The sequence below is a fragment of the Monodon monoceros genome, unplaced genomic scaffold (assembly GCF_005190385.1).
Source record: "Monodon monoceros isolate NGI ecotype Baffin Bay Population unplaced genomic scaffold, NGI_Narwhal_1 Super_Scaffold_13, whole genome shotgun sequence".
NCBI classification, from domain to species: domain Eukaryota; kingdom Metazoa; phylum Chordata; class Mammalia; order Artiodactyla; family Monodontidae; genus Monodon; species Monodon monoceros.
In genome coordinates this window covers 81,377,850-81,391,806 of record NW_021703769.1, presented here as the reverse complement: position 1 = coordinate 81,391,806, position 13,957 = coordinate 81,377,850, and the positions used below count along the sequence as shown (strand labels likewise).

The following is a 13,957-nucleotide window of genomic DNA, read 5'->3' as shown; positions in this document are numbered from 1 at the left end:
AAGTGGTATCTCATGTGGATTTTTTTTTTTTTAATGTGGTTTTCTTTGCATTTCCCTCATGTCCCACGACGTTGAACATCTTTTCCTGTGCTTGTTGGCCACTCGTATATCTACTTTGGAGAAATGTCTATTCAAGTCCTTTGCTCTTCTGAGTTGAGTTGTTTTATTTTTTTGTTTTTGAGTTGTAAGAGCCCTTTATGTATTCTAGATAACAGACCTTGTTAAATATATGATTTGCCACTATTTTCTCCCATTCTGTGGATTGTCTTTTCATTTTCTTGATAGTGTCCGTTGATGCACAAAATTTTAAAATTTTGATGAAGTCTGATTTATGTTTTCTTTAGTTTCTTGTGCTTTGGGTGTCATATTTAAGAAGCCACTGCCAGTATATGTATAGCTGATTCACTTTGTTATAAAGCAGAAACTAACACACCATTGTAAAGCAATTATACTCCAATAAAGATGTTAAAATATATATATATATTTATATATAAAAAGAAGCCACTGCCAAGCCCAAGGTCATGAAAATCTGGCGTCAGTGGTTCTGGAAATTCTCAGCTGATCCCAATGTGCTGCTCCCTTTGAGAACGACCAGCTGAAGAGCCTAAACTCTCAGGTGAATGTGAGCAAACCCTGCCTGGCCAGCCTCCGGGCATCTCTAGGCTGACGGTGCAGCTGAGCGCTGACCACCAAGCTGGGGGAGCAGAGGGTGTGGACCAGCGTCTGAGGGGGGCCCAAGCTGCAATCGGACGGCAGCCGGCTGCAGAGTGCTGTGCCGAGGGCCCTGGGCCCCATGACCGGGCAGGTGAGCGCTGGTGGCGCCCCCAGCTGAGACGCTAAGTCACCTGCCTGCGTTCTAAGGGCCAGTGGGCAGGGCTGGGATGGGTCCACATGCTCTAACCCCAGGGCTCTCAAGGCGTGGTCCCCAGAACTGCAGCAGGAGCACACCTGGGACCTTGCAAGACATGCAAAATCTCAAAAAAGTAGCTCTGGGGGCGGGGCGTGGAGATCCTCGGGAACGAGTTCTCCAGGTGATTCTGGTGCGTGTCTTAATTCAGGGCCTCTTCTCCAGGCTAGAAACCCTCCATCTTCTTCTCTGCCTTCCTTTAACACAGGGGCCTGAGCATCCTCCCGCAAAGAAGGCTTTTGTCTCCCAGACCTTGAGGCTTCAGGACCAACAGGCCAGCCCTGCTCTGGGACAGCCCCCAGCCCCTACATGGGAGGACATCCTGGCCTCGCCCAGCTGCCCTCTCCCGCCTCCCGCGTGCTGCCCCCGACCTCGGGCTGAGCAGGACCCCAGGCACAGGAAGGGAGAAGGCCACACAGCCGCGGCTCTCGTGGGTCGGGACCTGCTTTTTTCCCGCCTGGGGTGAGGCCGGGCAGCAGCCTCCTCCGACACGGCCCCCCACCCCGGACCGACCCCGCGGAGCCCCACCGCCTGATCACCTGAGGAGGCTGGACAAGCTGCCAGCGTGTGAGCCGTCACACTCCCGGCCGGCGACGATGGCCTTCCACGTCTTCCCGCTGAGCTCGCTCTGGGTGACGCCGTGACGGAAGTACAAGGCCCGGTCCGCCCAGCCGATGCCCCAGACCTGGAACAGAGAGAGGTGCTGCTGCGGGGGGGGGGGGAGGCGGGTGCAGACTGGGGCTCCCTTCCCCTGGGGGCGTGGGGGGAGCCCCCCGGTCTGGAGGACACGCCTGCAAATGCAGGCAGGGGGTGGGGGGGTGCGCCTGTGTGGGTGGGCTGCGAAGGGGCTGGGGTGGCCGAGAGCTGAGTCCAGGACTCAGATGCAGGAAGCGGAGCCCCGAGGGGGCTGGGGGAGGGTGCGGCTCCAAGGTCAGGAGGAGCAGGGACCCAGCCTAGCTCCCCGACCTCAGGCAGACTTGGGCCTTTGGGACAACAGCGTCCAGGGGAGGTGCTGGTGCCGGTAGGCACTGTGCGGGGACAGGAAGTCCACCCATGTCCCCAGCTTCCCTGTGGCCTTGGTGGGAAGGGAGCTGTTCCCCAAGTGAACCCAGAGGATGGTCCTGGTCCTTTTAAAGATGCAAAATAACCTCCTTGATTCTGACCTCAGTTTTATGGGGAAGGTGGCCGGGTGGGCGCTGAGGAAGGAAAGTGTGCTGGGCGGCTGAGGGGCCCAGGGGAGGGGCCTGGGAGCAGCCCCTTGGGAGCCCTGGCCTTGGGGGTGCCTGAAGGCGGAGCCGTGGCCCCAGGTGGCCTTGCTGTGGGAGGGGGGGGCTACGGCATCTCTGTCACTTGGTTATCGCACGTGGCCTCCGTGCTCAGGCCCATGGGCACCAGCTGGCACCCCCTTGCCCCTGCCCTTGCGTGCCCAGCTCACCTGGGCAGGTGAGGAGTGTGTGCAGACACAGGAAAGGCCAGCCCCCCCGCCCCCAGGAAGAGCTTTCAGAGCATCGGGAAAGGCATCACCTTCACACCCTAAGTCTTAAAACTAGCCAAACCACATTATCTACCAGAAAGAGGCTGTGATAGGAACCATGCAGGTGATGTTTAAAAGATGCTGCTCTTACAAAGTTGGAAGATGTTTTGTCCTGTACTCAGTGATCTGATTTCGCCCTGAAATTTCTCAACAAAACTTTCCAGTCTCCAGGATGAATGTCCCTCCCCAGATCCGTGCTCGCTACCACTGCTCTGAGGGTCCTCGGGGGTGTGACCCAGGACAGTGGGGGCTCCAGGACTTGGGGGAAAGCAGCCCCCTCGGGTGCCCTCGCGGGCCTGGAGTGGGCAGAGGTTCTGGGATGCCCTCCGGTACCAGCCTCATGAGCATGCCCAGTGGAAAGGGATGGCGGGAAGCATGGGGGGCCCCATTCTGATTCCTCTGCCGCCCCCCACCCCCACCCCTGGGGACCAAGGCTCCGGACCACACACACCTGGTCGTTTAGCCCCACGTTCACCATCATCATTTCTCCAACCATCTCGATCCAGCTCGTGCCGCAGGGGTTGTGAGAGTTGACGCCTCTTCGGAACCAAACCTGGGAAAGTCAGAAATAAACACACCTCCCTGGAGGGCCACTGAAATAGAAGGGGTTTTTTTTCAAGGCCTGGGAAAACAAATGAATAATTTGGTCCTTTGGTTCAGGCCACAGATGAGCACAGCACATTGTGCAGAAAGGATGCCCCTGACGTGGGGTTAGAAAGAGATCACGGAAGCAATGCGAAATCAGCTTACTTCACTGGACTTGCCTCTGATAAAGTCAAAATGACAAGCTCTGGATAGAGAAGAGGGGAGGCATTCATTTAGCTGAGGGCTTCAGAAAATTAGCTTCTGATTATTTGAAATGTTACAGCCTGTTGCACAGTAAATACAGTCATTCTGCACTTTGTACAGGGGTGCAGGCAACGTTGGGGGGGTCACCAAACATCTTGGAGATCACCAGTGACGTCAACAACAGAATACGCACGGTGCCTGGCTGACACTGGATTTGTTCCAAAGGGTGTGGACCACTCTCACGAGAACAAAAAACCACACAACCCTCAATGTTAAACAGAGCCATTGGACCCAGCCGCCAGGGACCCCGTCCTACCTTACGGTCCTTGGTGACGGCCCAGACGACACCGACTCCTGCGGAGACGTGCAGGATCCCGTTTTCAGACGTGGGAGGCTCCACCACAGACCACGAACTTCCTACCCGGCCCCAGAAGACAGTGCAGGTGGCCCCCATCACTGGGAGCTCCCGGGAGAAGGTGGGCGGCCCCGCCCTCCTCTCCTCCGCAAGGTGCAGGGCTGCCCACCTTTGGGATTGTTCCTGTTGATTCCTTCCCGGACCAAGGCCTGTCCCTCCCAGAGCGACGCCCACAGCAGGTCGTGGGGCCCACAGCTGATCTGAACCGCCTCCCCCGGGGTGTCCACCAGGGACCACGACGAGCCTTCGGGGTTGGGGTGGCTGACGTCCTCTCTGTACCACACCTGGGTGGAGAGAGAAACCCATGGGGAGGGTCAGGCAGGGTCAGGCCGGGGCTCTGTGGCCGGGTTGGCTGCCCGAGCTTGGCTGCATTTGCATCAGCCCATGCACAGCCCAAGCATGGGGTCTCCAGGGGACCGGGGGTCTCCAGGGGACTGGGGACCGGGGTCTCCAGGGGACTGGGGACCAGGGTGCCGGGACTGTCCAGATCTCGCTCACCCTGCCCCCACTGCCATCGGGATTCTCGACCAGATTAGATGACTCCCCCACCCCTGCTAAAAAATGCAACACTGACACCTGGATTTTGGCGGTCCTAGGGGACAGACCTCTTCTGTCGTCTGCTTCACTTGTGAGAACTCCAGCCCCAGCCCGGGTGTCCTGCGCCCCCTAGTGGCACAATGCCCTCAGGACACCTGTCTCTAGGGGAAGCCAGGGGCCCCAGCGGCTGGATGAGGAAACCCCCAAGCCCCCTTCATAGGAATGTCTAAAACGTCCACTTCTTTTTCTCCTTAACCTTAAGACAGGGAGCATAATCAAATATTTAAGACTGAGCCACCCGCTCCTATTGCCCAAACTGGCTGATTTCATCTGGAGGGGGCAGCACATCGCTGCGTGGTCCATGAGGCCTCCCAACCCTGTCACCTTGCCCTTTTTTTTCTTTTTAAAATTCTTTATTAGTTAGTGGGATTTATTACTCATACTAATTTTATTTGTAAACTTTAAATTCTATGCTATCTGAACAGACTGCCTTAACACTTGTGAATTATGTGACATGATCTCACTTATAATAATGAATAAAACATTTTCAATGATTTAGCATAGACAGAATTTTCCAAAGACAAAAGAGACAATAGACTGGTTATAAGCCTCCACCATGATCACCATCACTCACAAATGCGTGTGCTATGGGCCCTGTTTGCACGTGATGGTTTGCTGGGTGCTTCTTCGAACACCTTATCCAGTGAATAAATCAGCAGCTGGCTCAACTGCCTTCCTGCACTGCAGAACCCGGTCTTGGCAGCCCCGCTTCTGCTACCTGCTGGTTTGGGCCCAACTGTCTGCCCGGCTCCTCCGGGAGCCCCGGGTCCTGGTTTCACCTTTTACGGACCGCAGGAGTGATGCAGGGCAGCGCTGGCTCACACCTGGTGCTGTTCTCAAACCCGTTCTCCCCTCTCTTTGCATCCAGGTGGCGTGGCCCCTCGATGGGGGCTCTGTCCCCGGCCAGCTCCCCACCACCCTTCAGTGTGGCTCAGAGAAAACTACTACGGGTTGACCTAAGCCCAGACCAAGCAGGACCTGAAGGTAAGCCTGATAAAAGCCTGCTGTGGCTGCTCCAAAGCCAATCAGAGAACTTTGGTCCATTTGTGTTAAGGGTACTGAACGGTCACGAAGTACGCTCTACAGCCGCAGCCGAAGTGTTGGGTCACCTGCACCCAGGCCCATCCGTGCCACTGTCACTGTTTCTGTCAGCAGTGGGTTTTATTCCTTTGCTTAGTTCACAAGCTCCCCGAGAAAAGAATCTCCTCTCCTCCCACCCACACAGCTACCTCCACCCACCCATCCCAACAGCCATCCATCCATCCACCCACCTATCCACTCATCAATATGCTTATCCACCAAGCCACTTGCTCATCCATCCATCTATCCATCTCCCGGTGCATTCATCCACATAACCGTCCATCCATTTATCCATCCACCCACACACACCCACACGCACACATCTATACCCCTATCCATCCATCTACTTATTCATCCATCCTCCTACCCACCCACCCATCCACAATACTACTGGAGACCAGCATGTGGGAGGCAGCACAAGGCAGTGGGCAGGGAGCTGAGATTCTATCTGAAGAGCCAGTATTGATGCCCTCTGAGCCCAGGGTGGACACTCATCAGTGCTCCAGGGGCTCAGAGGAGGGACAGGCCAGGAGCAGCCATGCGGTGGGAGGTCAGAGGCTTCTGGGAGGAACAGGACCCCGTGGGTCCCCAGGACAGCAGGATTCACAGGAGGGGGACTCTGTGGGGACCCCAGTAACAGGCTGACCACTCAGGGCAGCCCCAGCTGCGGGGACAGGAGGCGAGGAGAGGGTCCCGAAGAGAGCCCTCTTCCCTCCTCCACCTCTGGGAGGTCAGTGGACGACAGCTTCTCTCCTGCCCGCTCCCTGCGGCCGGCCTCCTTCAGCCGCCTCCCATGCCAGGCCGGGGGGGGCGGGGGCACAGGCCTCACCTTCCCCTGCAGAGACACGGCCCACACGGACAGGCGGCCCACGGGCTCGTCTGTGATCTCCCAACCCCCCACAGAGATGTCGCTGAAGGGGTCAGGCAACCGCTGGGGGTCATCCTCCGACGGGATCTGAAACGAGGAGGTGTGAGGCAGCAGCGGTCAGTGCCTGTGGCACCTGGGCCAGGAGGTGGCCCTGCTCCCCGCCTGGTGGACACCTGGACGTGCACACTCCCACCCCTGGCTTCCCCTCCGGCCCTCAGCACGCTGCCTTCCGTCCTCCAGCTCGGCCCCAGCGGACTTCGCAGGGCCGGCAGCATCAGGATGGAGGGTTCCCAGCCCTGGGCCCCCTCTGCCCTGTCCTCCCCCTGTTGGCCGCCAGGCCTGGGCTGCTGTCCCCAAGGAGTCACTCCTGCCCCTGCTCTGCAGTGGCCTGACCGCTGTGGCTCCCTCCCCCCATCACAGAACACGGCCCTGCAGTGAAGGCCTCCCGTGACACTGGCCGTCACCTTGCTCCCAGGCTGCTCCCAGCCCCAGGGCCAGGCAGGCTGGGCTGGCAGCCCCACCTCGCGGCGTGGACCCTGCAGAGGGGTCAGGCGAGGGCCTGTGGCCTTCCTCTCATTTGAGGCCACGTAGGACCCCAATACAGGCCTTGCGTCCCTAAGCTGGTTTTTGTGGGTCACTGGAAAAATACAAGAGCCGGAGCGGCTCCCACGCGGGATGGGGGGCAGGGGAGGAAGACGTGCACAGACTGAGCCTGAGTCTGGGACAGGGCAGCCTGGAGACCAGGTCAAGACAATTCTGTGCCGTCCGGGGCCACGGTCTGGCCCGGCTCCCCGACCAGCCATCTCCCAAACGAGGGCCGCCCAGGGCCACAGCCTTTTGAACAGGAGAGCAGGAAAGGCCAGGCCCCGGGGCGGGCATGGCGTCCCCAGAGCAGGGCAGGGAGGGTGGGGCTGAGGGCCACGTGACCCTCCCCACTACAGGGCTGCGCTCTGGGCCCCGCCCCCGGCCCCCGGCCACACGCGGGACCCCGGACCTTGGCCCAGGTGTCCCGGGACTTGTATCTCCTGTACCGGGTCCACCGCCGGCGCCGCACACAGGAGTTCCACTTCTTGTCCCTCGTGTACGTGGCGGGGAAGTCAATGGCATATGTCCACCCCTGCAATACCAAGATGGGGGGAGGGGCCATAAAGCTCTCGAGGAAGGACGTGAAAGAGCTGGGGAAGGGGGAGCAGGATGGAGGAGGGGTGGAGAAGCAGCAGCGCGGCCCGAAGCATCGTCCCCATGGATCCCGTCCGGCAAGCGGGGAGCACGCGGGGCCCAGGATGAGGTCTGATGCCACGGGGTGCTGGGGATAGCACTGGGGGGACGGGCCGAGCCCAAGGCGCTCCCTCCCCTCAGGGGAGCCCCGGCGGGACCCAAGTGCACCTACCCCTTTCTCTGTGGGTTCCCCTCCAAAATTCTCATCCACGTACCAGTCCGACTCCCACTCCCAATGCGGCGAGGGCAGCGCCACCCCATCCAGCGGCCGGTGCTGGAGCCCACTCACGTCACTCCACGGCCAGCGGTCACTCGGCAGGAGCGTCTCACAGAAGCCGCCCACGGGGTTCCAGCGCTGGGGGCCGGAGGCAGAGACCAGCCTTAAGCCTGGTGGCCAGGGCCTCTCCGAGGCCAGTGGGGACCTCCTCTCATCTCCAGGGCGGGAAGGGAGCAGAGGGCCTGGCTCTGCATCGTGAGCCCGCAGCCCAGTCCGGTCCCAAACGGCAGAGGACCTGACGCGCCGAGCAGTGGGGGACACGACCGTCCTGGGCTCCTGGAACCCGGCCGGAGCCCCATGCCTGTGCGGACCCGGCCAGCTGCCTGGATAGGGACCCACAGGGTCTCTGGCCTCAATGACTCGGATGCTGCAGCACTCGGATCTCAGCAGAATGAAGGCGGTGAAGGCGGGAACAGGCCAGGAGCCTGGGGTGCGGGGGCCCTTACCTCCCGGCAGAGCGACCAGCCCAGCAAGCCCGCCGCTCGGGACCCCACCTGATTCTCATAGGCCTCCTCCCGGCAGCGGATGGGGACGTCGCTGGCGCCCACGTGCACGTACACCTGGTTGTCGCAGGCGATGCCCCAGCAGCACGGCGCGGCCGCACTGACCCGCTTGAACTCCAGCTGGGCGTCCCTGCACAGCTCCCAGTGCCGCCCGGCCGTGGACAGCGTGAACACCCTCCCGAAGAGATCCACCGCCCACAGCTCCGAGCTGGGCATGGCCGCGGCGCTGCGGGAAAACAGCGGCGGGAGGGCGAGGGTCAGCACCCACAGCCGCTCCCGGCCCGGGGCCAGCCGGGCCAGGCAGGAAGCCCGGGCCATGACCATCTCCTGCCGCAGGGGGCTGAAAGGCCCCCCGCAAAGCAGGGGCAGAGCCCAGCTGCAGTCCAGGGCCCTTTTCTCTTCTCTGCCTTTCGCCCTTCTCGTGATGGGGATTTTTTTTCAAACACACAAAAAAGTCCAGAGGACAAAACGTGTAACATCCGAATACCCACTGCCCCCAATTTAATGAATGTTATTATTATCTGGTCATAGTTCATTCAGATCTTTCTTGTCTAAAGAATAAGTGAAAAGTTGTAGATTTAATGAATCCCAAATCTACATGCGTCCTGCTGCCTCCCTGGGAGGCCTCTGCCCCACAGTGGAGAGGGACCCCCTCGTGCTGGTCCCCCTGTGACCTTCCTCTGTGCGTTCGTGGGGCGTCCCCACAGGCCCGGCACCGCCCCCCCCCCAATCCCCCGAGCGCCCTGTATGGTCGCGCAAGAGCTCTGTGGCTGTGTGCGTGGCAGGGATGGGAGGGGACTGTCTCTACCCTCCTTGTGTGACCACCTTCCTCTCTTCCCCGACCCCTCTCCTGCCATTCTCCACTCCGGTTCCTTCTTCTCTCCTCTTCCTTTCTTATTTGCGGGGGGTGGGCAGAGTCACGGCTATGCTCTACCGCTGACCCTCCCAACCCCAGGGCTGACAGTGCTGCTGGGACGTAACTCCTAGAGGCGTGGCAGGGCCACGTGGCCAGGCCCACGGCAGCAAAACAGAGCAGCTGGACGAGGGCAGTGCAGGGAATTCCAGTGAGCAGTTCAGCCGGACAGGGCGGCTCCCACATCCAAGACCCATCACTGCCCCAGGGCGAGACACGGCTTGTCTGGTTCGGAAACCAGAGCTATGGGGAGATAGAGCCTGGGCGCCTCGAGGCCGGAGCCAGGCTATTCTGCTCCCGAGACCCGCCAGGGGCACCAGGGCGCTTCAGAAAGCGTGACGACTGGAATGACAACACGGACGATGGAACCCGTCTGGAAACAGGAGCATCTGCTACGAGCAATGAGGCTCTTTCGGAAAAAAGTGTGTCTTACAAACACCGGAGAAGAAAGAGCGCGGGCGGGGAAGGAAGTGACTGAAGGATAAAGAACAGGAAGCAGGGAAGTGGAGCAGGCGCCAGCTTTGGGAAACACCCAGAACAGGAAGTGGAGGAAGACGACGGGGGTGGGGGGTGGGGAGCCTGACTGGCAGAGTGGAGGAGCTTGATCCCTCCACCCGGGGCCCCAACGCCCAGGTCAAACACACGGGAAGTCAGGACGCTAGCCTTCTGAAGCCATTTGAAAACTGGCATCTGTATCCGGGTGCCTGAGATGGGACCCCTGGAAGAGCTGTGGCACCCCCAGATGCCCCTCCACTCCTCCCTGGGCAGGCCTGAGGGTCCACTCTCCCCCCTGCAGCATCTACGCCGTGACTAAGAGTGACCAGAACCACGCCAGACCCACACCATCCCGGCCCCACCACTTTCTAGCATGAACAAAAGCCCACTACTGACTAACCTCTCTGTGCCTCGATTTTCTAATCTGTGAAAGGAAGAAAGGAAGACTAACCCAGTTATGTGGCTGTTGTGAGAACTGAATGAGATAACACAGGCACAGAGCTACAATAAAGAGCCCAGTACCCAGCAAGAACTCAATGAGTGTTACTGAAATCATTTTATTACTTGCCATTTGCTCTCACAAGCTGCCACTTATCTTCTATCTCTTAAAAACAAAAAACTCAAAGCCCTTTCTGGTCAGCCTGAGTCTTCGGCCTCTTCATTTCCTCTGCATCTCCCAGTGCTCTGCACAAAGTGGGTGTTTGTTCAAAGTTATGGAAAATCACCGCCACCTACATTCACCACACCACCACTCCCTGAGCTAAGAGACGGAAATATGGCTCCAGGGAAGCTGAATGTCACCAGTTACTTAAGGTTAAAAGTAAGGTACTAGGAGGTGGATAGATATGTGATAAAGCAAGAATGGCAAACTGTCAATAGTAGAATCTAGGTGGTGGGTGTGTGGGTGTTTACTGTATAATTCTTTCAACTTGGCTGTATGTTTGACAATCCTTATCATAAATTGTTGGGGGAAAAAAGTAAGATTTTTACATGGGGGGAGGCGTGATGTCGGTTCCCATGGTGACATTTTAATATAAATACAGTCTTCAAAGGTATTTCTTGGCTCACAGGTCACTGTACAAGTAGCCAGTTAAGTCAGGCTCAGTCTGCATGTTGAGCTCAATGAATGGTGATGTTGAACTTGGATACACTTTCCTCCAGAGAAATGACTAAGCAGATAGATGTACTTTCAGCCTTCTGGGCAACTACCAGAAGACTCTACTGCAGAGAAAAGATGGGGGGGTTATGTTTGCAAATTCCCTTTGGTGTGGAAATCCCGGTACCCGTCACTTCCCACCTAAAGATGACACGAGGTGGACATCCTTGGTCAGCCTCACCTCCTTTCCATGCCAGCCAGGATGTAGTCCCAAGATCTCCCAGGCCACTTCCTGGCTGTGAGGTGATGGGGTGACCTGTCCAGGGACATGGGGTCACTGGATCAGAGGACTCTTGAATGGGAGGTTGGAGCACTAAGCTGCACGATTCTGGGATCCTGGGATCTCTCTGTTTTCTAGGGGTGGAGTGAGGGAGGCAACATCTTCCGAGAAAGCAACCTCCAATTCACCAAGAACTTCTGCACAATGAATTCCAGGTGGACCTTCAGTCATTCTTCTCAGTAGGCCTGCTCACCACCCGCAGAGTCATCTACCTTTCTGCTCGGGTTAATTAACAGATCCCTTCATAGATGTAAAGGTACCCAAGGGAAGGTGGGGGTTGAGGGAGTAGCGCGGGGTGCGGTACAGGGAGGGACACCGTCCCAAGGGAGTGCCTAAAGCATTTACTTCCCAGGCCACCTTAGGACTGCTTCCTGCCCAAGATTTCCTGCGGGTTTTTTTTTATTATTATTATTACACCCTGTCACACCCACCCCCTGAACAAACAGAGAAAACCCTGGCTACTAAAGCAGCTCACTGCCTACCAGTTGTGGGAGCTGCTGGAAGGCGACATCAGGGTTTAAAGAGGTGGGGGAAAACAGCGGGACATGCACGCTAGTTGAGTCCTTCCATTCCCACAGGGAAGGAGGTGCCCTGAGCCGCCAGCTCTGAAGATGAACCCCCGGCTCCCATCATCTGGGCGGTCGGCCTGGTTTCGTTCAGGTTCCGTGCCCTTGGGCGCCAGGTGGGTCCCCTGCCCGGCCACCAGTAGCATCTCAGCGCCGGGCCCTTACCATCTGCCTGAGCTAATCCCACGCCAAGCAGCTTTGCTCTCACCACTGCCCAGAAGAGGGACAGACGGGCTCCTCGCAGCTCGATCCTCTACACCCGCCAATCACTTCCCAAGTCACTCCAGCGCAAAGGCTGGTGGGGGTGTCACGTTCAGGGGTCGGGGTGGGGGTCCGGGGACGGCGACCCGCCGGGTGTGCAGGAAAGAGCACTGGCACAGCCCCTTCCCACCTCGCCGCGCGTGGGGCAAACGCTGCTGCTGCCTCCGCCGCCCCAACCTGTCCGGAGGGGCGGGGGCGCCCGTCCCACCTCCCGGCCGCCGCTGCACTCACCTGGGCCGGCGCCCGGAGGGCGGGGTCGCGGCGATTGCGCCTCTGAGGCCGGCAGAGCGAGCAGGCTCTCCCCCGGGGCCGGCGAGCCTGTGGGCAGGAAGCGGCAGCCAGGCCCGCGCCCATTGGCCGGCCTCGCAATAACGCAAACGCAGGAGGCGCGCGATTGGCTGCGGCACGCTGCGTCACCAGCCGGCTGTGGGGTCTCGGCTGGGTCGCACGCCCGCCCACTTCCGGGATCTCGAAGAAGTTGAGCTTCGGGGTTGCGGTGATGGGGCGAGCTGCCCGCGCTCCCGGTACCGAGGCGGGCCTGCAGACCGCCCGCCGCCCCCCAGGACCCGGCTGGTCGCCCCCTAAGACCGCCCGCCACCCCCAGGTCCACCTGCCGGAGCAGGCGGTGTGCTCTCTGGGCCGCAGGCGAGGAGAGGGGCCAGGTAGGGAGGTGCCTGGGTGCGCGGCTCTGCAGGGACTGGAGGAGGGGGGAGGGGAGCCGGCTTCTGGGCGCTTGGTCTCGGGCATCGAAACAGGTGTCTAGGTGGTTTCCATCTAACCGAGATGTCTGAGTACACATAAAGTTTTAACCTTCTTGGGAGAAATTGTGACTACGGCGTGGTGTGGTAGCAATAACAGGTCACCGTTTTGTTCAGGCTCTTGTGTTGCCAATGACAGAAAACCTAATTCGAGGTAGCTTGTATAGTGATACTGCCATGTGAGCGCTGGCTAGGTGCCAGGCTCTGGTGTAAGTGCTGTACGTGGACCTTGGGATGGAGAAAGAAAAATAAAAAAAAAAGGAGTTGTGACTGATGAAAGGCCAGGCACAGCCAGACAGAAAGGCTGAAGCAGTGTCACTTGGACCTAGTCTCCCTCCCTTCCTCTCTGGTTCTTGCTCTCCTGAGGACGCACTGGGGAAGCCCTCCATGGGTTGACTCCAGAGGGAGAAAAGGCAGAAGCCTCTGATTCACCCTGGATGGCATTATGGAGTCTTGTGTGTAATGAGGGAATGGCATTTGTGGACTGGCTTAGTCTGGAGATGTGGGTTGTTATGGATGATATGTTTGTGTCCCCCCCAGAATTCATCTTGAAACCCTAATCGCCAGTGGGATGGTATTTGGAGACAGGGCCTTTGGGAGGTAATTAGGTCATGAGGGTGGAGCCCCGATGAAGAGACTAGTGCCTTCATAAGAAGAGACACAGAAGACCTCACGCCTCTTCCCCTTGTGATGATACAGTAAGAGGGTGGCTGTCTTCAAGCCAGGAATCAGGCTGTCCCCAGATGCCATCTCTACTGGTGCCTTGATCTTGGACTTTCAGCTTCCAGAACTGTGAGAAGTATTTGTTGTTTAAGCCCCCAGTCTGCTATTTTTGTTGTAGCAGCCTGAGCTAAGACCCTTAGCATGAGGGCTCAGCCAGACAGAGGGCGTGGTTCCTCAGAGGAAAATTAGGGTACTATTAGCAGGAGCATGAGTGGCCACTAGTCTGCAGAAACATTAGCCTCAAAGTCGAGACCACTGGACTCTGTTTTGTGTGTGACACTTTGTAGCCATTTCTTCTCTCTGGCCTTGGTTTCTACTTTAGAAGAAGCATGAATTCGGAGCTCTCCAAGGTTCTTGCAGTGCTCATGGGCTGTGACAGAGTTCAGTGCCAGTTTTCTTGGATTCAGGGTCTGACCCAGTGGACTCTCTGGGGACTCATGTTCCTCCCCATCGGCCACCCCCACCCCCAGTCCTTCCAACCTTCGCAGAGCTGACTCTTCAGTTATTGTCAGGAGGTCTGCATTTTTCTGCCCTCACCGCAACGGATTATCCTCATTCCTATTTCTGCTTTTTAATCTTAGCTTTCATTTCCTGTTTCTTTTTTTTAAAAAATTATT

At 58.2% G+C, this 13,957-nt stretch overlaps 1 protein-coding gene across 8 annotated transcripts in view; it reads right to left on the bottom strand.

The window, feature by feature from the left end:
• Positions 1–12,186, bottom strand: part of TECPR1 (tectonin beta-propeller repeat containing 1) — a 28,077-nt gene extending 15,891 nt beyond the window's left edge. For 5 of the 8 annotated variants that reach the window (XR_003793185.1, XR_003793187.1, XR_003793186.1 and 2 more), the window contains exons 1-9: positions 12,091–12,129; positions 10,934–11,008; positions 8,180–8,414; positions 7,185–7,763; positions 6,152–6,277; positions 3,755–3,929; positions 3,547–3,647; positions 2,893–2,994; positions 1,447–1,592 (exon numbers count right to left, since the gene is read on the bottom strand). Coding sequence is in view for 5 of the 8 variants with exons in the window: in XM_029220794.1 (XP_029076627.1) it covers positions 1,447–1,592; positions 2,893–2,994; positions 3,547–3,647; positions 3,755–3,929; positions 6,152–6,277; positions 7,185–7,763; positions 8,180–8,414; positions 10,934–10,944 (1,475 nt within the window). In the remaining 3 variants the exon portion in view is untranslated. Of the gene's footprint in view, positions 1–1,446; positions 1,593–2,892; positions 2,995–3,546; positions 3,648–3,754; positions 3,930–6,151; positions 6,278–7,184; positions 7,764–8,179; positions 8,415–10,933; positions 11,009–12,090 lie in introns of those variants that run through there. The other 3 variants (XM_029220796.1, XM_029220797.1, XM_029220793.1) reach the window with 3 other exon arrangements.
• Between the last annotated feature and the right edge of the window lie 1,771 nt (positions 12,187–13,957).